The 24,080-nt window shown below is 36.8% G+C and overlaps 1 protein-coding gene across 3 annotated transcripts in view; it reads right to left on the bottom strand.

Moving 5' to 3' along the window:
* atp9b (ATPase phospholipid transporting 9B) overlaps positions 1 to 24,080 on the bottom strand; it is a 56,528-nt gene that overhangs the window by 16,556 nt on the left and 15,892 nt on the right. For all 3 annotated transcript variants that reach the window (XM_067411223.1, XM_067411225.1, XM_067411224.1), the window contains exons 10-17: positions 20,812 to 20,887; positions 19,601 to 19,677; positions 12,939 to 13,099; positions 12,671 to 12,813; positions 12,375 to 12,487; positions 6,303 to 6,557; positions 1,710 to 1,871; positions 1,162 to 1,254 (exon numbers count right to left, since the gene is read on the bottom strand). In XM_067411223.1, coding sequence (XP_067267324.1) covers positions 1,162 to 1,254; positions 1,710 to 1,871; positions 6,303 to 6,557; positions 12,375 to 12,487; positions 12,671 to 12,813; positions 12,939 to 13,099; positions 19,601 to 19,677; positions 20,812 to 20,887 — 1,080 coding nt within the window. The remainder of the gene's footprint in view (positions 1 to 1,161; positions 1,255 to 1,709; positions 1,872 to 6,302; positions 6,558 to 12,374; positions 12,488 to 12,670; positions 12,814 to 12,938; positions 13,100 to 19,600; positions 19,678 to 20,811; positions 20,888 to 24,080) is intronic.

Genomic DNA, 24,080 nt, shown 5'->3' with positions numbered 1-24,080 from the left:
TATATATATATATATATATATATATATATATATATATATATATATATATATATATATATATATATATATATATACACACACTTGTTTATACTATCATTTTATAACTTAGAATATATATGAAGAGTTCCATTGCAAAAACTAAGTGCCATCTGAAATTATCTTCTAAAATGTTAATTTTTTATCAGACTCCAATGTTTATGTTCAGTTATTTCACTTTAACGGCAATGAAAAGGACTTATTGATTGCCATTAAAGTGAAATTACTGAACCTAAACATAGGAACCTAATAAAAACGCTCATTTTAGAAGAAAATTTCAGATGGCACTTCATCTGTATGATACTACCGTTCATAGAGATTTTCTAATGCTCACCACAGCTGCATTTATTTGATCGAAAATACAGTAAAAAAGATTAATATTGTGAAATATTATTACTATTTAAATAACTGTTTTATATTTGAATACATTTTAAAATGCGCTTTATTTTTGTGATGGCAAATCTGAATTTTCAGCATCATTACTCCAGTCTTCAGTGTCACATGATCCTTCAGAAATCATTCTAATATGCCGATTTGCTGCTTAAGAAACATTTATTATTATGTTGAAAACAGTTGTGCTGCTTAATATTTTTGTGGAAACCGTGATAGATTTCTTTCCTAATTTTTACGGTCACTTTTGATCAATTTAAAGCATCCTTGCTGAATAAACTCTCTTTAGAAAAAGTCTTACTGCAGTGTAACTCAAAATGAAATATTTTTGTATTCCTGTTTACATTTTTATAGCTTTGTAATTTTGTGTCATTACGGTTTAAATTTAGCTGAAGAATTAGACAACTAGCACCAGTCACCCATACATCCAAATTTGTAAGATCTGACATTTTTCTTTGTGTGTGTGTGCACGTGTGTGTGTGTTTGTGTATAAATTACATTTGAGGAACAAATACAAAGGTACTTTATTTATTTTGATTGCATTCAATTGTGTGTGTGTGTGCGAGCAAAGATAGATTATGAATCGGACACAAAAACAATTAAATATGCAAATAAACAAACAAAAACAAGAAGGGTCACAGAAACAGACAATTAGGTTTATTCATATGCTCACCAGCCCACATGAAAAAGCAGAATGCCGATTTTCTCTATCAACAATGGTTCATGCATTCTTACCTCCTCCTCCAGCCAATCATTGTACTGTACAATGCTCGCCATAGCAACATCTGCCCCTTTCATGTAAAACGTAATGTCGCCAGTAGCCTCCTCCTGAAACATAATCAATTCAAAAGAGAACAATTAAAACATATCCAAATATGTCTACATCATTAGCATGTTCAACTGTAGAGCACACGACTACACTGATGGTGCCTAGACCCCTAAAGTTATCACTGAAAAAGAAGTCAAACAGAGATAATTTTCTCCCACACAAACATATCAAAAACTTAGTCATCAATACTCTTATGCATGAACTGTAACCGACAAACAAACCAGAAAACAAACACAACACACTCACAGAAATGCTCAAGTACAGAGTCCTGAAGTATACAGTATACACACAAACAGCTAGCCAGGACACATAATCAGGCTACAAAAGGGAACATGTTCAAATACACACACATATTTTTAAATTTATATTCTCACCACATGTTTTTTATAAAGTTTGAATTGAAATAAATATGTCATTTCGATACATAGACACATAGTGCTGTAGTGTGACGTACCCTGACAATGATGCCCATGCGCTTGCTCTCTGAGGTGAAGGGGAATATCTGGAGGATGTAATAGGTCAAGATGTGTCCGGCTGGGGTCTTCAGCTGGAGGGATGTCAGGTCTCTGTTCACCAAAGTCAAACCCACACTCTCAGTCCAGCGCACCAGAGCCACCTACACAACAAGTGAACGAACGTTTTGTTGTGAAAAATGTGTGGTTTTGTGACATGCAACTTTTTGCTCTCAATTGTCAAATAATCTTTAAAGAGCTGTGACTATAGTTTTTTTTTTTAATATTATGGCTGGTGAGAAAGAAAGAAAGAAAGAAAGAAAGAAAGAAAGAAAGAAAGAAAGAAAGAAAGAAAGAAAGAAAGAAAGAAAGAAAGAAAGAAAGAAAGAAAGAAAGAAAGAAAGAAAGAAAGAAAGAAAGAAAGAAAGAAAGAAAGAAAGAAAGAAAGAAAGAATTGCTAGTAATTCCAGCTCAAAGGGTTAGTTCAACACAAAATGAAAATTCTGTCATTAAGTACTCATGTTGTTCCAAGCCTTCAGAACAACAAATGAAGATCTTTTTGATGACAGAATGCTGTCAGATCTCCTTCCAAAGACTGCCTTTACAGCTGAAACTTTGATGCTTCAAGAAGTTCATAAAGAGATCAGAAAACTAATCCATATGAATCAAATGGTTTAGTCCAAATTGTCGAAAGAAACTTGACCGCTTGTTATGATAAACAGATTTAATTTAGCCATTTAGTCACATATAAACCTTGATCAGCAAACATAAACAGAAGTTCAACCTAACCTAAGAACAAACCTCTTCCGGAAGCTCAAAAAGTCTCGAGTCTCTTCAGAAAATTTGGTCTAAACCGCTCGATTCATATGGATTCAATCTTGTGGAGAGCTCATGCAGCTTTAGTGCTTAAAGCAAAAGAGACACAAAACCAAATACTAAAACTTTCTTAAAATCATGTTAAAGGATTAATTCACTTCAGAATTAACTAGGGGTGTGATGAGATAGGTATCTCATGAGATGAGACGAGACGAGACGAGACGAGACTCGAGATTGAGTTCACGAGACAAGATTTTTACACACTATTTTTAAGAAATCCTCAATGGCGAAATACATGACTAGAAAAAATATTCTGCAGGTGTATTTGAAATGTTTTAACTAATCATCTTGTAATGAATGTCATTTCAGTTCTACTTTCTGAGTATGAATTTTCATCTGCAGTAAAAGACAACAATACTCGAGATCTGTAAAAGGTTTTGCCACAAACTCGACTGACTGACTTCTCTTCTGTATGATTTCAGTCTCTTTAGACTCTCGCGTTTACTTTCACTTTCAGCGATTGCACGTACTCTGTAAATATGGAGCGGTGGCGACCGTTATCCAACTGAATTAAATGGTTTTTTTTTAAATACAAAGCAAAAAGACAGTGGAGGCGTAATGTAAAGGTAACGGTGGCATATTCTTTCCTAATCATCCTAACCACTCTGTCATGGCAATCACGAGACGACTTTTCACCTCGACGAGAAATCTTAAAACCACTGAACCCAGTGAAATCCACTATATGGAGAAAAATCCTGGAATGTTTTCCTCAAAAATCTTAATTTCTTTTCAACTGAAGAAAGAAAGACAAACTTCTTGGATGACATGGGGGTGAGTAAATTATCATAAAATATTAATTCTGAAGTGAACTAATCCTTTTATAATTCAACCTTAGATCTACTGTAGCTGTGCATACAGCAATGCATTAGAAATAAATGTAATAATTTAAATCGTATTTTTCTGTCTCAGACTTCTTTACCCTATTGTTTATCTCTGAAAGATCATAACCATCCCTGCAAATCATGCCTTTAAATTCCTTTGCAACCTTGATTAAATCTGCTTTCTTTACACTTAGACACATCCGAGCACAGCTAGAACTCTTGTTTATGACATTTCAATGTGATATGACTAATTAGCCAGTCTTCTATCAACCTGACAGTGCTAAATGATGCCCTCAAGAGCACACACACACACGCTCGCTCACATACACACACACAAGTGTAACTCAGGTGGTGGGGAAATGCCTTCAGGAGACTAGCAGGGAACTGTTTTACGACACAGGGGAGAGCCTTTAATACACTCTATCAATCATTTCAACAGTACAGGAAGAAAAGCTGTAATCATAAACCAAGATCACTGCGCCTTCAAGAAGCGGAGAGGATTGGAACCGCACTATGTGACCTACGACCACATGAAGACGTGGCTGTTATTTAATAAAGAGACCAGATGTGACAGGAAATATGATACAACGTCATAAAGAAGGCATAGTGGAGATGGCTTTATCTGACAGAGCAGCATCATCTAAGAATATGCTGAGAGAAGTTTATCTGAAATCTATCTTTCTTTTTATTGTTTTTATAACAGTATATTTTTTGAGGAATGACTTTTCATGACTTTCAGTTCTCCATGAATGTTTTATAAGTCAGTGCACTGCATAATTTGAGTTCAATCTTAAATAATTTCAATTTCAAAATCAAAATTCATATTACAAATTCTACTTCCAAACTACAGATTTCAAAATTAGACTAGATCAATCTATTAATCAAAACCATACAAAGAGCGCATCCACTTTAACATCATTCTAACAAAACAAAAAAAAACTCATCGTAAAAAAATTGAACATACCATAACTCTTGTACGAGTGGCCCATCTTTTTTGTGACAGCTTCTATTTAATAGCCTAAAAGGTTAGAGGTCAATACTATATTTTTCCTAGAAGAAGCAAAGGTCAACAGCCACTGAACACTGTCATCTCATCTGAATAAGCCAAAACCACTAATAAAACCATCAGTGAACTTCTATTACCCCCCATAAGTAAAACTTCATTATCGGACATAACAAACAGTCTTGCTCGTGAGAATGTCCGATCATTAAAGGTCATGATAAACCTCTGACCCTTGACACAGTAGGGTCGAAGGTCACAAATGACTTAAAGTAAGTGTGCGGAAAGGCATCAGAGTTATTCAATCCCTGAACTCAGCTCTCTTTAGGAATATTATCGCTATGCGCCTGTCATATTAAAGGTTGAAAAGGCTGGAGGTCTTTGAGCGAGCACACATAGACACAGGCGCTGATGAGAGTGACACGTAGAGAAAGACTAGTGTTAACCGCTAGTCTCTCAGAGAAAATTAAATATTGATCAATCCCGGAGTGAAGACGTTGGAGAGATAAGACCTGGGCATTAAAGAAAATAAATAAGTAGACACATCAAGGGAGAAGAGAGGACAGGCAATTCCACTAAAGAGGGAGATGGACAGATTTCTTTTTCCTTTTATCACTCTCAAAAGATATCTACGTCTACAGAAGGTCCTGAAGAAAAAGATGCTTAGGTCGTATAAAGGAAAAATGAAAGAGCACCGGAATATTCTCAATTTATGTAATGACTGCCGCATTTTCTTGAAAACAATCAATGCTTTGAAACCGACTGCCCTTCATTAGTTCATCTTCATTAGATCCTGCAAGTGAACAGCAAACATTGTACAGAATTATCTGAATGGGTTAGTTCACCTAAACAAATATTTTGTCATCATTTACTCACCCACGCTGTTCAAGACAGATATGGTTTTCTTTATTACAGAGACAACAGAAAAGAAATGCTCCACAAGCTGACATAAAAGCAAATAAGTAAATAAAAACAAGGCTGTGAAGGATAGATACTTTTGGGTTATATTTTTGTATACCTTGATGCCAAATAATCTACTGTTACAATACTTTTATGGTGGTTTCTGTCATTTTTGGAGACAGGCCATTCACTTTCATTGTATGGCAAAAAGCAGTACAATCACTTTACAGTTCCACAATAGAAAGTTTTGGAAGATTATGAGAGTGAGTAATTAATGACAGAAATTAAATTATTCCTTAAAGTCGAGTCTTAAACAGTTCTTCATTCCTCTCTGTTAAAAAAAAAATATGTTTAACTGTAATGAACCTGACATATCCCTCCATCTATTTGAGGACTGCTGCCATTGTGACATATGTTTGGCCTCAGTGCCTTTTCTGCCATTTATTTAGTGCTTTTCTTACCAACAACTCATTCAAAATATTGTTGCTCTACAACGGATCTATAAATATCTACGATCTCTCAACACAAATGATGACCGAGTCCTTCCTGGTGTGTGACCTACCCATGCCCCCTCTGCTTCTGATATTTATTGAGCCCTCTCAGATTTCTCTACTAACACAGAGTCTATATTACCATCCAATAAGGCAGTAAATTCAAGGCTAAAGTGGGGGAGTCATAAATACTAAAGCAGCGATATATAGGATTACACCGTTAGAGGAATGAGAAGACCAGTGTCAATGCAATCTGTCTGATTTCTAAATAAAATAAATTGAAATAAAAAAAGCTCAGCTTTTTGTTCTGGAACTGCTTAAGGTGAAAATTACAAAAAATTACTAAGAGAGGTAAAATGCTAAACACAAAAACTTACTAATCAAAAAAGCAAAGGTAAAAAATTGTCTTTGCAGAAATGTACTATACATTTTTTTAAATAAACACAAGCGAACAAAGTCATTAAATGAATAAGTTAGTTATCTTTCAGGATGTCCCATTGTTCTTACCTCATCAGGACTGGAGGCCTGGTAAGTGCGGTTGTCATCGCTAAAGTCCTGGTCGGCCTCTGTACCCTCCGATTCAGCGCTGGCACCGTTAACACGGGACTCGTATACTGGTGTAACATTGTGGCAGAGGGCGATGGCTTTCACGGCCTCATGGATCCGGCTACTCACGCTCTTGCGGACCTTCGGTGCGGGCGGCTGTGGTTTACGGGAGGGTGTGGAACTCGCACTACTGCCATTAGACTGCGTAGAGCTCACCTGGAGAGACACAAAGCAGAAATTTTAAAAGTACGCTCCAGGTTCAGAAGTATCATCACATGCTAACCAAGGCTGCATTTATTTGATCCATTTGAGTAATATTAAAATCTATTTTAATATATTTTAAAATGTAATTTATTCCTGTGATGGCAAAGCTGAATTTCCAGCAGCCATTACTTCAGTATTCAGTGTCACATGATCCTTCAGAAATATTGTAATATGCAGATTTGGTGCTCAAGAAACATATCTTATTATTATCAATGTTGAAAACAGTTGTGCTTCTTAAAGGATTAGTTCACTTTAAAATGAAAATTACCTCATGATTTACTTACCTTCAAGCCATCCTAGGTGTATATGACTTTCTTCTTTCAGATGAATACAGTCGGAGTTATATTAATAACCACTCTGATGCTTCCAAGCCTTATAATGGCAGTGAACGGAAACCAACTGTTTGAAGCTCAAAAAAGTGCATCCATCCATCATAAACATATACTCCACACAGCTCCGGGGGGTTAAAAAAAAAAAAAGAAGAAACTTGCAATTCAAAACGCTTGTGCTACGTCCAACACCCTTTTTTCTGGAAGGTGGTCTGGTAGGGATGGGCGATACCGCTTATTTTGTTTTTGATACAATACCGATACTTTCAAGGCCAATATCACCGATATCGATACCAATATGATACCTCTAATCTGAACTTAATTTGTTAATAATTTAATAACTTAAGTCCTTAAATTATTGAATTACTATGAGTAAAATGGGTAATGATACCCACTTAACATTATTCAACGTCAGTATCGATATATCGATACTTCACATCGATCTGCCCATCCCTACGGTCTGGCAGAAGCTAGTTATTTTACTTTATAACGTTAAATATGGATATTTTTCTAACACAAATGCTTCACTTCGCTTCAGAAGGCCTTTATTAACCCCTGGAGTGGTATGGTGTATGTTTATGATGGATGGATGCACTTTTTTTTTTCGAGCTTTAAACAGATGGTTGTAGTTCACTGGCATTATAAAGATTTAGAGCATCAGGGTGATTATTAATATAACTCCTACAACTAGGGTGAGTAAATTGTGTGGTAATTTTCATTTTAAAGTGTACTAATCATTTAATATTTGTGTGGAAACTTTTTTTCAGCATTCTTTGATGAATAGAAAGTTCATTATTATTCCAACATTATTATTTCAAAAAAAAAATTGTGTAACAACATAACAGTCTTTACTGTCATTTTTTATCAATTTAATGCATACTTGCTGAATAAAAGTATTAATTTCTGTAAAAAAAATCTTACTGATCACAAACTTATATACAAATGTATATTTATAATATATTTAATGTACTGTATAAATACGTGTATATAAATTCTATCTATTCTATTCTTTCGATTCCCTTTGAACAAAATAAAACATCTATAAAAAGACTCCCTTTACTTTCATGACAAGAAATATTTGTTTCAAAAACGGTTCCGGTCGAACACATTCAAAAATCTGTCAGAATCTGATAACTTTATGTGTAGTGTAAGAACAGGAGGACTGGGTCAGGAAGTGTATGCTGATAATTCACCTTCCTGTGCTCACTCTTCCTTAGGACATACTGGGCAAAAAAGCGTTAAGATTTCATCAGTGTCTCCCCGCACAATGTCGGAATCTCACACTGTCTCTGAAACTTATCAATTTACATAAGCGCCGCTGTGAGTCTTTGAGTGTGTGTGTGTTTGACAGGGGTTGCCGTGCTCCGCTGGAGCAGGAGATTTCTCTTGATGAACTCCTCTTTCCTCAGAGCTCTGCTGAGGGGAAGAGATGACAACCTGCACATAGCCTCCAAATTGCAGACGCAGGTACATAAAGACACCCCACAGCTGGCTCATTCTCAAACACGTGCTAGGTCCCCATTTTGACAATCTGAATGTGTTTACAAATATACAGTAAATGTGTGATGTACAATCAGCCAGTCGTAATTGTGAATGAAATACTGATTTGAGAACTTTCCCCTATTTTTATATTTAGATGACCTGTGCTGCTGTCATCTAATGCTCACTTAGAGTTAATCTTCAAAATTTAAAAACAATAATTTAATAATAACACTGCGATCTTTTGCTCGCTGATTATGATCTGTGCTGTTATGAATACTTTTCCACTTTTTCATGAGAAAATTTTTAATGATGACATCTAAAGTCCCCGCCAAAGGAAGTAGTCCCTTTTAACAACTTGTTAGCAACCACCGATTTTAAGAAACAGTAAAAGTTTAAAAAAAATCACAAGTGGGTTATAACCAGTGTGTTTTATGTCATAGATCAAAACATGAAAGTATTTAGAGGCTTTGTTAACCACATACCTTATTTCAGGCAATTTAGCAAAAACCCATTCAAAAAACCCATAGACTTTACGGCGTTGGAACCGGAAGTCCTAAAATGCTAACTCGCTTCCGGGTTTTGCCTACAAAAATGCATCATCCCTGGGGCACTCTATTTAGGGTGACCATATGCGCCATTCTTCCAGGACGCGTCCTGTCCAGGATTTCTAAGTTGCATAAAATGTCCCAGTTTTGGTTTTGTTTTCATATTTGCGGAAGGTAACGACTGAAAAATAATTTGACCAATAGCATGCATTATACATAATCAACCCATCGTGGCTTGCAAGAAGGCTGGATCTACAGAGAACGGTCAAATCATTGCAAATACAACAACATTTTAATTAATTGCATGAAGAATGTCAATAAGAACAGTGGCTTGCACAGACCTCTGTGTAGAAATCGCGTTCCTAAATCGTGTTCCAGGGGCACATCGATATGACCACTTTCACAATTAAAGAGGCAAGGGCTCAAGCCATTTTAGGCAATTTAGAAATCCTGGACAGGATGCGTGCTGGGAGAATGGCGCATATGGTCACCCTAACTCTATTAGTCTGGTGACATAGGTCTGCACGGGACTTTCTGGTTCCCGCTGGATTTGTCCTCCTCATATAAGCTTAATAAAGCCTGAACCTCGTCGTCAGACCATCAGTCATATTTTTAAACTCCATTGTTGATACGAATAGAAAAAAACTCTTACTGTACGCACCGCAACAGACTTAAAAAAAACAATGGTTGAAATAAAATGCTGTGTGGAGTCAACCAATCAAAATGCTGTGTGAACTCAACAAATCAGCATGTTCAGCATCCAAGTCCCACCCCCGAAGGTTCTGGAACAATGAAAAAGTACTACTTAGCGAGCAGGTACTTTCTGAGGGGGAATTTTTTTACCTGGAACTTCATTTAGACCCTGCATTCTGCGGTCGAAACACGCCGAGTACCACCCCAAAGTTCCTAATTCCTGGGGAAAGTTCCTGCGGTGGAAACGCAGCTTATGACTTTCTTCTTTCAGATGAACACAATCGGAGACAAATTTAAAAATATCCTGGCTCTTTCAAGCTATTTAATGGCAGTGAATGGGGGGCCCGATTTTGAAGGCAAAAAAAAAAATCTAAGTAAAAAATCTAGGTAAAGCTAGGTATCATAATTAATATATACATATACACATACATATTATATATATATATATATATATATATATATATATAAATATTATATATATATATATATATATATATATATATATATATATATATATATATATTTATATTTATTTATACAACAGTTCTGTCTGGTTCTCGAATCTGATTGGATGATAGCTGTGCGATATTTCAGTGATAACAGCACTCCTCCTCCTACCTTTTCACTGTTTGTATCACTCCGCTAGAAGTGACCATCATGGCGGACGAGCAAATCCACCATAATTTTTGAGAATACTACTTGTTGTACCACGAACTGTAGTTTTAATTAGTAACAGAGGCTTGGTCCAACTGTCAACTTGAGATTTGAAACGTTCCTTCGTTGCTAGTTCAGAAGTGACGTTTTAGAATTAGTAACGGAGGCTTGGTCCAACTGTCAACTTGAGATTTGAATCCATGGCAGAAGGAAGTAGTGCATCACAAAAGAGGTTTTTAAAGACACTCCGTTGTTGTTCTTATATATTTACACACTTGTGCCGTCGAACTGTTGTAAAAACGCAATATCACACTCGTAGCCGTGCGATATGGCTGTATATCAGCACGCTGTGATTACCTACGGACAAATCACAGCCATATCGCATGGCTACGAGTGTTATATTGATATATATATATATATATAAAAACCCAATCGGAATCCCTTCACTTCAGAAGGCCTTTATTAACCCCCCAGAGCTGTGTGGAGTACTTTTACTATGGATGGATGCACTTTTTTTTGCTTCAAAATCAGGCTCCCCACTATATGGGGATATATTTTAAATATACCTCCGATTGTGTCTGCCTGGAAGAAGATGGCTTGAGGGTGAGTAAATTATGGAATAATTGAATTTGGGTGAATTATCCCTTTAACATTAACTTTAACAATAATATTATTTATCAGCATTAGGGCTGTCAAACGATTAATCACGATTAATCGCGAAAACTTTTATTTTGTATACGATTAATCGTGATTAATCGTTTGACAGCCCTAATCATCATATTGCTATTGGTCAGAATTTTAATGCAGGTATTCTTATTAAATTTATCTCTTACTTTTATCTCAATTTTTTACAGTGATTTGGCGACAAAACTGGTGACTAAACAATTGACTAAAAAAATATAATATAATATAATATAATATAATATAATATAATATAATATAATATAATATAATATAATATAATATAATATAACATGTGTGTGTGTGTGTGTGTGTGTGCGTGTGTGTGCATTGTGTTTGTGTGTGTGTGTGTGTGTGTATGAGTGCAAGCACAACAATAATTTGCTGGCTGCAGTTCACTTAACGGCCACTGGTGTCGCTAACAACAAGACGTTTCTGAATTCTATACATAACCCCTTGAATTAAACTTCCATTTAGTGCCACAAAAATTACCAACTTACTGACAGCTAGGGGGTGAAATGGGTACCGCAGTCCAAATTCAAATTATTGGAGAGATTACACAGACCAAAAACAAAAACAGACATTCCAATCCTGAACACACAATTCAAAGTAGAATAACTGGTTGTATGTAGCACTGTTTTTTTTGTTTTTTTTTTGGACAAACAAGTATTTGTTTCCTAAATCTCTGCAAACATATATGTTTTTTATGCTTTAAAAGTGCTGTGTGTAATTTTTTGACTGTACTTAAGTAAAACTTTATAAGAAAGCTAAGATTTTAAGCAACAATGTGATGAAAAAATCATGTGAACTGAAGGTTCTAAACTGAACCACGTCCTTTACATAGGAATATCAGATTTTGCCTTTCAAAACACAATTTGAGTTCAAAATCCCAGTAGGACAGACAAGATCTCAAATAAAACAATGGGGTTTGCCCTCTACAAAGCAGCAGCTGTTTTTAATAGTAATTTCTTTATACTCATAACACTCCAGAGAGAATCTGAGCTACAACTGCCTTGTGCACACCAAAGCATGTTAAGCAGTAAATTACATTATGTTTATTGATTCCTGTCAAACTCAATTTCACACAAGTTGTTGGACACGGACTCTGACATGTCCTGAGGGGGTATATAATAAGGCTATGATCGCTCATATCATGGGTACATTTCAAACCTGCTTGCCACTCCATCATCACAGTAATGAAGGACCGTGAAGCATGAAAATCAATTGCTACTGTGGCTTTAACATTGTGTCACCCAGCTGTTGGCACAAAACATAAGCACACACACAAACAGCATTTTGTGAAGGATGTGAAACTCTTTAGTTTTCAATGTATTGACAGAGAATGTCTTAAGGGTAATGTATAAGGTGACAGATGTCAATCACACCTGAGCGTAGGACTGGATGATGTGACTCTGGATCTCATCCATGGTGTCCGTTCCGTATGACACAGTACCGAGATGGAGGCGTTTGAAAACCATCTCGTTCTGGGTCAGAGTGCCTGGAAAAACAGCACACAAAGATTAAGATCAGGAAAGAAATCAATAGTTATTATAAAGCTTTTGGATGGGCAGAGTAGTTCCAACAAAAGGAAATAAAACAAGCAACAGAAAGAAATAAGAAGAATATCAAAATTAAATTAAAAAATTATCATTATAAATGGAAAAAAGGCATCTTAAAGTACCGGTTTTGTCTGTGAGTAGGTAGACCAGACGGCCCAGCTCTTCTGGGATGGTGCTTGTCCGAACCACTGTACCTGGAATATTTTCATCCTTCATAATCATCCAGCCGTATGCCGACTTCCCCATGTCCAGGTTTACTCTTAAACTACACACACATAAATGGCATACTAAAATAAGTTTGTTCTTCTTATTTCACACAGCTGAAGCTTTGATGATTTTGCTGTAATATTTCACATTAGGATAATCTGGGTGATAATATTTTAACAGTACCTGATGGGGATGATGTATGAGAATAGAACAACAAAACGGAACAGGTTTCGGAACCAGGGTCCAAGAAATCCCTGCAAAGCAACCATAACAACAGAGAGAACCACCTGAGCCAGGAACAGAGCTTTTGTTAGGCGGTTTAACTCCAGGTCCAACAGTCCCACCTAAAAAAGAAGAATGAAAGATAGAGAGTCTGAGATCAAATTCTTGACCTTATCTGCAAATCATCTTCTTGACATTTGTCCTGTTACTTTATGCTTAGCATTAAATTTAAAGATGACCAATTATCCGTTTTTACATTTTCAACTTTAGCGTGTAATGTTACCGTTTGAGCATAAAAAAGCTTCAGCAAGCAAAGTTTCTGAACTTCCTAAAATTCCTCAATTGTAGCCTTAAGTTTTCTTCCAGGAACAAATGCGTCTAAATATTTTTAATATTTAATATTTCCCGCCCAAGCGAGGCCTGGTTGAGTTGCATGCATTGAAACACATGGTTATGGTAAGAAGGGTTGCATTTCTGTAACTCGCTCGAAATGTTTGACCAAATCATAACACACTGGTCCAGCCAACCAATCAGAGCACATCACGCTTTTCAGAAAGAGGGGCTACATAAAGACAGGAACTAAACAGAGCGTTACTGAAAGACTGGGAAGAGAGGTGCTGCAACAATGTAAAAATGTGTATTTTTGTATTTAAGCATGAAAACCTATTCTAGTAGACCCCAAAACAAAAGACCTCAAGACTTTGTAAAAGAGCAATGCATGGCCTAGTATGAAGCATAAGCCACGTTTCCACTGCAGGAATTTTCCCCAGGAACTAGGGACTTTGAAGTGATACTCTGTGTGTTTCGACCACAAGAACCAGAGTCTAAATGAAGTTATGGGTAAAAATGTCCCCCTCAGAAAGTACCTGCTCACTAGGTAGTACTTTTTCAAAGTTCCAGAACTTTTGGAGGTGGGACTTGGGTGCTGAACATGATGATTCATTGAGTTCATGCAACATCTTTATTGGTTGACTCTACGTAGCATTTTATTTCAACCACCAATTTAAAAAGTCTGTCAGTACGTGCAGTTAAGAGTTGTTTGCTATTTGAATCAACAATAGAGTTTAAAAAATACGTCCGATGGACCGAAGATGAGGTTCAGGCTTTATTAAGATTATATGCGGAGGATGAAATCCAGCTTGAACTGTACAGTCGCACGCAGTCCTACGTCACCAGACTTAATCTTCATGGTACTTTAGACCGCGATGCAGACAGTCTGGGGGGGGGGAAAGTTCCTGGGACAAATTGTTCCGGGTAATTTCCGAGGAAAAGCGGCTATAGTAAGTCCACATGAAATTAAAACTAATGGATGCTTTTTATTATTATTTTATTATTATAAAGATTATTATTTATTCACTATTATTATATTTTGTATTTGTACCATTTGTTTGAATTGTATTTAAAAAAAAAAAAAAATCACAAAACTAATGAGTTTGTGGTTAAAGCGCTCTTAGCCCAGGCATGTGATATCCCCTCTGAGAACCAGAACCTTAAGGGTTCCTCTCATCGGGAGTGATCTGAAATGTTACTCTTATGAAAAATAAAACAACCTGCCCATAAGCCAGCACTGATCAATGCCCCCCAGGCCTGTTCCAGACCGCAGACCTTTCTCATGCTAATAGTGTATGTGGAGGAGAGAAGAGATGAGAGGCATTTAACCAAGAAGCCCACTGCTGTTGTCGTCTCTCTGTGAAAAGCACAGGAGGCAAAACCGGAAAAATAAAAGCAGAACGCCTCTTCATAGAAACGGCCCCCTGACAAAAGAACTGGAGTTTTCCCCTTTTTCTCTCAAGTATGTCCCCTCAGCCAATGGAATATGTGGGAAAATGATGTCAAAAAAGAAGTTTTTCTTGTTTCCCTCTGGCGAGGGCCGACAGCGTGGCCTGCGCGAAAACACTGAGGTCTTTCATCTCGGCAGCGCGCTAATAAAAACAGCAACACATAACACCGTCCCCTGAGAAAAGGAATCTGCATGAAAGGGATGGGGGGAGGGGGGAGAGGGGATGGACAAATTGAACAGAAAAGACAAAAAACAAAAAATGCAAGCAAAATTAATCCCCCAACTGGCTATGGCCCCCCAGTCCCTGGAGAACTGCGTAAACTGGGAGACACTGGGAGAGAAGAACTGCCGTCTGATTTATCAGCTGTAGTTTAAAACCCCTCCGATGGCCTGCCTCCCCACTTCGAGCTTCATGCTTCAGCTAGTGAGGAAAAAGGGGGGAATGGAAGGATTAAAATGAAGAAAAATTAAGACAGAGGACATAGTTCCCCAGCTGAAAGGGAGGAATCCCCCTTTATGGGGGCAAAACAATGCAGAGGCTGAATTTTGCAAAGCTGGCCAGGGATCGGGTGAAGCCGTTATTCATTCAGCCCGAGAGGAAAAAGCGACTCAATTACCTCAAGCTGAAGATGCTATCAATGAATCGAGAGTGCATATTTTACTCTATTCAACCGGGCCTCGTTTAAAGTGAAAGGAATGATTCAACCTGCCCTCCCTGCCTGTATGTTTTGTGTGTGAAATTTGATGACGACTTTGTGCCTGCATAATGAATATTCATTGGTTGAAATCCATCAAGTATACGGAGGCTGTTACAACAATATGGCATTATACTAGTGCTCCAGAAACTGGATATGCAATACAGCTAAATGTAACATGCCATTTACGGAGCAGGACCGTAGACGAGGCCTGAAAGAAGTTCCTTCACTTTACGAAACAAACGTATCGCCTAAAATGATCTTAGTTAATGAAGTTTTCATAATCAAAAATATATATAGTCATAGCTTATTACGTCTCGAATACTTGATTCTGATTGGTCAATCACTGCATACTATGGTCAAATTAATTTGTGTAATGACCACTAAACTGCATAATTGGTCGTTGTCCCTGACAACCAATCTTCTTTCACATTATGAAATAACTCTAATCAATATTTGCCATTCATTTATTGATTATTTTGATAAGATTACAGATTACAGAATTTGAAAACTTGACTTTTTAAAAGTTTTAAAAGATATTTAAATCAAAGCCATGGCCTGCCGGTTATTGAGCAGTGGTGCTTATGTCCTAAAGGCTGAGGGTTTGAATCTGACTCGTAACATTTTACAATACTAACCCTCCTCCCACTTCTTCACACTTTCCTGTCTTCTTGCCACTCTCCTTCCAATAATTTTACAAAAAGTCTTCAAAATAAAAATAAAATATAAAGTAAAATAAATCTAGCTGAGCATCAACAGTACACTGCTTAAAATAAAATCCACCTGAGATTCTACATTGCTTTCAAATCAATAGATCAATCAAAATCTAACTGAACATCTACACTGCTTAAAAATATGTAACTGAGCATCTATGTGAGCTTCTACATTCTACATGTCTGGTCAGCGAAGAAGGTTGTCCAACCCATTGTCACATCCTTCAGACCACCAAGGTTTCGATCCTCAAAGAGAATATCGCTCCATATTACAACAATGACGGACACACACACACACACACACACACACACAGAGTGTAAGTGATAGCTTATGTGCTGTCAGCAGCTTCAAGTGAGAGCTTAGAGCTTTGTGCAAGGAATGTCACAACAGATTATAAGAGGCGAAAACGTTCTCAGTGACTTTCGCCGAGTCGTATCGACTTTCCCGCCCCGTCTCGTTCCCTGTATTGGCACCTCTGACATCATCTCCTTGAGATATTGAATTCCACTCTTGCACACAGAACATGGTAGAGCTATGAGCTCCGCTAGAGCTGCTGCTATCACACACATCTTGCAGCATCCATGACAGGGTCTGAAACACTTCATGACATGAAGAATAGTGGTTAACCAATATGGGGTTTTGTGATGCTGATATCTAGCACACAGGCTAATGGCTAATAAAATTATGTATACAAATTAGATGAAAATAAATACACTAAATTAAATGATTAAATAAATACATTTAATTAAAACCTCTACTTTAATAGTTACTCAAAAACATTTGAAAATAGAAAATCCACATTATGCACTGACAAATCCGACACTAGAGAGCCAAATGATACTGCAAAATTGATGTAATCATGACGTAATCATGTTGGAAAGGTCACGGGTAACGTAGGCGGAATTACCGAGCAAGTGTATCCAAGGTGAATGTGCAAAGATTAAGCCAAACAGCCTTTACAAAAAAAAAAAAAAAGGTAAAACAACGATATCAGACGATTTTGAAGTTGGAGGAGAAAATTTGATGATGGTGTTTTTCGCCCTACCACGGTACTTCCGCCACTTTTCAAACATAATGCGTGGCAGATCACAGAGATAAGACTGTTATTCCTATTCATATTTTATTTATATTTTTTTACTCAAAAAATATGTATTCAAAATATTACGAGCATTTTGAGCCGTTTTTAATATGGATAATAATAAAATGAGCACTAAATCAACATAATACGATGATTTCTGAAGGTTCATGTGATACTGAAGACTGGAGCAATGGGCGCTGAAAATTCAGCTTGATCTATTTTGTGTTTGCAAACAGCGATGGCGTTTATGTGGGCGGAGGCTACCTGGTGGCAGAAAATGACAGTTCTGCAGTATCAGTCTGTGGAAGCCACGGAATAAAAGAATAGAAAAAGTTCATTTCAAGTTTATATCCCACAATTCTGACTTTTTTCCCCTCAAAATTGTGATATAAACTCACAATTGCAAGTTATAAAGTCCGAGCTGGGAGATATAAACACACAAATGCAAGAAAAAAAACGTGCAAGCAGCCATCTTTAGAATTATGTCTTTGAACTTCCGTTTTTGAAGTAGCCCTGTATATTTTTATGGCATCACTGTCAAAGAATAATTAGCTGGTGAAGTGGATTTATTTAATGTAGAGTTAACAAAAGTTATCATGAGCATTGTAATGTTTAAAGCAGATGTCGTAACATATGTCAGTAGACCGGGAAGATTTTGAAACGAGCAGTTCATTCATAAATAAGTAAGACCGCTGTTGAAACACAAACCGGAAGTCAAAAGACAACAAGCACAGAGCTGAAAAGGGGCGGGGCTACATAAGGTCTATGTTTTTAAAAGTTATCATGTTATTAATGTAAAATGTTATAGGTTTAAATATTATTTCATGCTATAACTGCTATGTATGTATGTCTATGAAAAGCATATGTGAATATTATGTAGACTTTACATCAATTACATCAATTTCATTCTTTAAAAGTAGATTAATAATTTCAGGTTTCATCAGTCCTGTCTGTGACTTGCAACATAAACATCTGCATTTAGCTGTTCCTGGTTGGGGGAATGACCTACCACGCTCTATCCGAGCAGCTGAGTCTTTAGCAATTTTCAAAAAAAAATTTCGTCAGCACTTGACCCAGTAATAGTAGCACTTACCTTGATTTCTATTCTTCTTCTATCTATTTGTGTATTTAAAAAAAAAAAAAAAAAAAAAAAAATCCTTGCTACGAGCACTTTACTGACATAACTGTGACTTCAAACAGCATTTACATACTGTTGTTCTCATGTTGATTTGATTGATTCTACTACTCTCATTTGTAAGTCGCTTTGGATAAATGTAAATGTAAATGTAGCTTCAAAGGGTGTTTGAAGCTACATTTTTCTTTTATTCTGTGGATTTTGCCCATTTTTCTCCACTTGTTACAGCTATTTTTCTGCCACCATGTGTGCGCAGCTGCAAGTGACATAACTGTGACGTTTGCCCCAAATTGGTCTATAGCAAGCTAATTTTAAAAGAGATCCAACCCGCCCTTCAGAGGGCTCTCCAAAGCCACGCATCCTTCAAAACATGAACGCACATAGCAGAGTCTGCAAAGCGCTAGCTCTAGGTAGAATGTCACGGTTTCCATTTTAATATTTAGAACACTTGGCATTATTGATTGCTAGGATGTGACGAGAGTTTCAACCAGTATAACAAATAATTGCCTACCATACTATTAAAATAGAAAACAGTATTTCACAATATTTCACAATATTACTGTTTTACTGTATTTTTGATCAAATAAATGCAGGCTTGGTGAGTGTAAGATACTTTCTTCTTTTTGTTTTCAAAAACATACAAAATTTTACCAACCCCACATTTTTGAACAGTAGTGTACATATGAGTAGAACAATGTCAGAGCGAACTATGTGGATAAGTTTAAAAAAGGAAGAAAAAAAAACCAAAGACAGCAGGGGTCAGTTAGGGGAGGGGTAATGAGTGTAATGGGATTTGACGTTTTTAAGTTTACTTTTACAGCATTGACGTCCACTGTATCTAATCATTAAGGGGAATTCTGCAGGATTAAGGTTCTGCCACAAATGTCACGCAAGCCCTTGGTTGGTTAATTTCCCTCTAGATTAATCTCTCTGGGGTTGTCCTTTCACATCGACAGGTCCAAATTCATCACTAAGATCAGGGTTGAAAACCACCTCAACTGTTTGCTGTTTTTATTTGGTTAAGTTTATATTGAAAGGTTAAAAGGAAAAACAATCCCTGGGTAGTGTCTACTGAATATTGACAATACAACTGTAGATATCACAACTCATACTTGTATCTCATTATTTTTATTTCTATATTTTTTCAAACAATAAGCCTTTGGGACAAAATCTACTTAAAGAAACCAAGCATTTCACTCATAACCTGACAAACAAACCCACCTTGTTTTTGGACTGCGACGTGTTCAGCACACTTCGCATCTCTTTTCCTGTATATATGACCACACCTATGACAGTACCTGAAAAAAAAGAAAAAAAAAAAAAGACAAATTGGATGACTGATTGCAAATGGACAACAATAAATAAACAGGCCGTGTGTCTCTGGCCGGCTAATGAACAATTAGCTCAAAAAGTGTGCTTCCAGTTAACGGATGCAGCTGAGACTCAGACAAATGATTCAATATGTGGGACACCCAGAAATAAACCATTACAATGAGGCCTATTATAGTCAGATCAATGGTGCCGCTTTGGTAATGGACTGATTCATTAAAGTAAACTAATTACTGATAGAGTATGCAGCCTCACCACTAAACAAGGACGCACCGAAGTCCAACTTTTGTTTAAACACGGTAACACAATATAAAACGCGCTGCAACAGAGTTTAAATATTTTTCATTTTCTTTAAGCTTGACATATCGTTTCATGTTTGGAAAGCAACGAAACCTAGGCTGCTCTCAAGGGGGTCTTTAATGGTCTAGAACTACAGGGCATATCGGTTTCTCGCCCCATGGTGTTTTGTGTTGGGTCTGCTTGGTTGGATGGGATGACGTCACCAGACTGTGTTTTGCGGGGTGATGTGGAAGGACTTTCTTCGGCTGAAGGTCACACCATGCTGGGGAATAAGAAGAACCTCTAAAAACCCCTGGAGAACCAAGACACGGGCAACCACAGATCAATGAAGGGCCGATCGCTGGCACAAACGCATGCCGCTTGAAGGAATAGCCCTGCTATTATTGTTGAACTGGGATCAGATTCTAAACAACAAACCCCTAGGAGATGTCGGAGAAAGAGTAGCGGCAAAAACCGATCTCGGACCTGTTCTTTGGGGACACGTTTCATTGACACCGCAGGGATAGGGCTGCGAAAAGCCAGACACTTTGGCTTCCCATTAACGGCTCCTCATATTTCTCTGCTCATGAGATTGTTTGAATAGTAGCAGATGAGTCTAGCGATCTCAAGTGACAAACAAACGGGAGAGCGAAGGGGGTCTTGAGTGATGCTGGTGGATTGCCTCGGTATCAACGGCACACTCTTCTACAACACAATAAACTCGAAAGATATTTGACCTGTGATGAATATTTCAGACCTCTGAGGCTTGTGTTTTTCTTATATTTCTATAAAAGAAATTTCACGCTGGAAAAGACTTTGCTTACCAGATGCCACCACAGTGCTGGCCCACAGGGTGTTCTCGATACTCAAGCTCTCATGGATGGGAGGGTCACAGTCCTCCTGGGGACAGAGGTCGTACATTAGTCCAGTTTTATACATCTCAGTCTGTTTTGATTTCATGGTTATCTAGCACAGGAAAAAGCGGTTATCAATTATGGCCTTTAAAAAGCAGGTCAATAAAAATGACAAAGACTCAAAGCACAAATAATGAATCGATGAACTTTCATCACGATGAACGGTAAGTAGGGAATTAGACAACAGATTGAATTACGCTAATGCCCAGTTAAGCGACACAGTCCATTTAGAGGGAATGGTGAAATCGGTTTGACTTGATTTGCCTTGTTTACAAAAACAGCGCCATGCTGAACATCATAATAAGGCCTCGTTTAGTGTTAGCACGCTCTGTGCTGAGCAGAACAGAACAGAACACAATTTCTGACACCAGGCCATAAATCAGGGGAGAAGCGCAGAAATTAAATCTTTAAATGCTTTTTTCCACATAACATGTTGCGGCTGGGTGAATACAGATGATATCTAATTATCCGCTGTCAGTAGGGCATAATATACAGTGAGAAAGAGGGCCACACACATCGTGGCTGCTGAGACATGCGCATTGATGCAGATAGCGAGAGAGATGTGTCCTCTATTCAAGACGGGCCACTTGCTTTTGTCATTTCACTCTTTCTTGCCAACAGATTTAGCAATGCCAACCTGTCAGAAACTGGAGAGAGGTTTATCAAGAGAAAAGGCCTTTTATCAATGATAAGGCTCAAAAGACAGGCTTAAAGAAATGGAAATGTTTTAAACCATAAATCATAACTCCATACTTAGGACAAAAGTTATATAAAACTTTTAGGTATAATTACAAGTTTCCATTAGGAAAAGTTCCAAGATGAGCATTCATCATTTTTTTCTCCAGCTGTGAATCTGACAGTTTAATGAGAAACATTTGGCTGCGTCATAACTCAGGGTCGTAACCACCATAGGCACCCCCGCCCCCCAATAATTGGAAATGGCTAAATGGTCCCCCCCAATATTTGATATTTCTTAATGCTGCTCTCCATTACGCACTGCTCTGTTTGTTGTTAGGATGATAGACAGTTAAAAAGTTACATTTTTAGGCTGGGCCGCCTCAGCACTCTAACTGCGCTCATCAATGTCAAAAAGATGGCCAATCAGATCAAAGAAGGCGGGCTTACTATTCACTTAAGAAGAGTGTGAATTCCAACAGGACGCTTTTAGTTTTTACAGTGAAAGAGTGCGTGTGTGGTAAGGCATAAGTAGCTAAACATTCAATATTAAACTATATAAAACTGTTTTACAATGGATATGTTTAACGACCCATAGTAACATACAGTGATGCAAAATGCTCAACTTTTTTATTGAATTTCTCCATTTTGAATTGAAAATATACAATCAAAACAATATCATTCATAACAATGTGATGACTTTTTTTTGTTGATTTCTGACATATCAGACTTACAAACAAAAGTGAATGAGTGCATAGTTTAAATGGACTACTACCTAGAACTTCCTAAAATTTCTTCTTTATTCCCTTAAATCCCTTTTGATCCTTTTTAATCCCAATTTATTTATTTAAAAAAAAAAACTTTGGTCCACCCCAACGATCAAGACATGGTAACGGCCTTGTCGTAACTTAAAGGGATAGCTGACCCAAAAATGAAAATTCTGTCATAATTTACTCACCCTCATGTTGTTCCAAACCTTTATGACTTACTTTCTTCCGCTGAACATTAAAGAAGATATTTTGAGAAATCTCTGTGATTGTCCATACAGTGTAAGTCAATGCTCATCAAAACTGTTTGATATATATATTTAATTTTTTTTTTTTGTTGCTTAATTTGGAAAAAAAAATGTTTTTTTTTTGGGGGGGGGGGGTAATATTACTGTTGATAATATTTCATAATATTTTCATAATATTACTGTTTTTAATGAATCTTTAATCAATAAATGCAACCTCTGTGAGCATAAGAGACTTCTCTTCTAGAAATTAACTCCAACCCAAAACCACACAAAGAAATGTTTTAATTTAGAACGATTAAAAACAAAGTTAACACTTTACAATAAGGTTCATTAGTTAAACATTAATGTATTAACTAACATGAACTAACCATGAGCAATACATTTGTTACTGTATTTACTAATCTTCATTAACGTTAGTTAATGAAAATACAGTTGTTCATTGTTTGTTCATGTTAGTTCAAAGTGCTTTAACTAATGATAACAAGATTTTAATAATGCATTAGTAAATGTTGAAATTAACATTAACAAAGATTAATAAATGCTGTATAAGTGCAGTTCATTATTAGTTCATTTTAACTAATGTTGTTGACTAATGTCAACTAATGAACCTTATTGTAAAGTGTTACCAAAAAATGATTTCCAAACGTGAATGTCACCAAAATTCGGCTAAATAAACACACACACCTGTTTAAAAACAGAGGTGTACAGACAAGTGTAAAAAACATCAAAAGTGAACATCATGTTTTAAATAGGCTGACCTCTCTGATACTAACATAGATGTGTGTGCATGTGGGACATTAGGAATAATCATATTCACATTTCAATTTATAGATTGTTTTATCCAATGTGACTTACAAATGAGAATAATAAAAGCAGAAGCGATCAATCAATCAAGTGATTAATCAATGGATTAAAATGTCATTGTAAGGGCCTGTATTGATGTCTGAATCATAAAACTTTATTAAAGTGATAGTTCACTCCGTAATGAAAATTCTGTCATCATTTACTCACCCTCATGTAATTTTGAATAATGTACTGGTGGCACTTTTCTATGCAATTATACTGAATGGGGGCAAAATATTTAAAGCTTTAAAATTACATTTAAATTAGCTTTAATTAAAAAGAGAATATTCTTCAAATTCATGAATTCAAGAAAGAAATTTCTATGGGTCTGGACAACAAAAGAGTGAGTAAATAATGACAACATACTCCTTTAAATAAATAAAGCACTGAAGTGGCAATAAGGTGCAGCAAGTGTGTGAGAAGTAAAGAACTGTGGGAAACAGCATTTGGAAGTGTGTCCCTGTAGCTGCAGATTTGTGAAAGCAGGCTCAGGAGGGTGACTCAGCGCAGGAAGTGATCTTCTGCCCCTGCATGCTGTGTGGCCAAGAGCGAAGACTTCAAACAAAGACAGGCTTCATGTGGGGGGTCCCTTTTTCCCTTTTCCCCTCCCTCTCTCTTTCTCCGGTACTGCGCTAATCTGCTGTTA

The sequence above is a fragment of the Chanodichthys erythropterus genome, chromosome 15 (assembly GCF_024489055.1).
Source record: "Chanodichthys erythropterus isolate Z2021 chromosome 15, ASM2448905v1, whole genome shotgun sequence".
NCBI classification, from domain to species: Eukaryota; Metazoa; Chordata; class Actinopteri; order Cypriniformes; family Xenocyprididae; genus Chanodichthys; species Chanodichthys erythropterus.
This window is presented reverse-complemented; position numbering and strand designations above follow the sequence as displayed.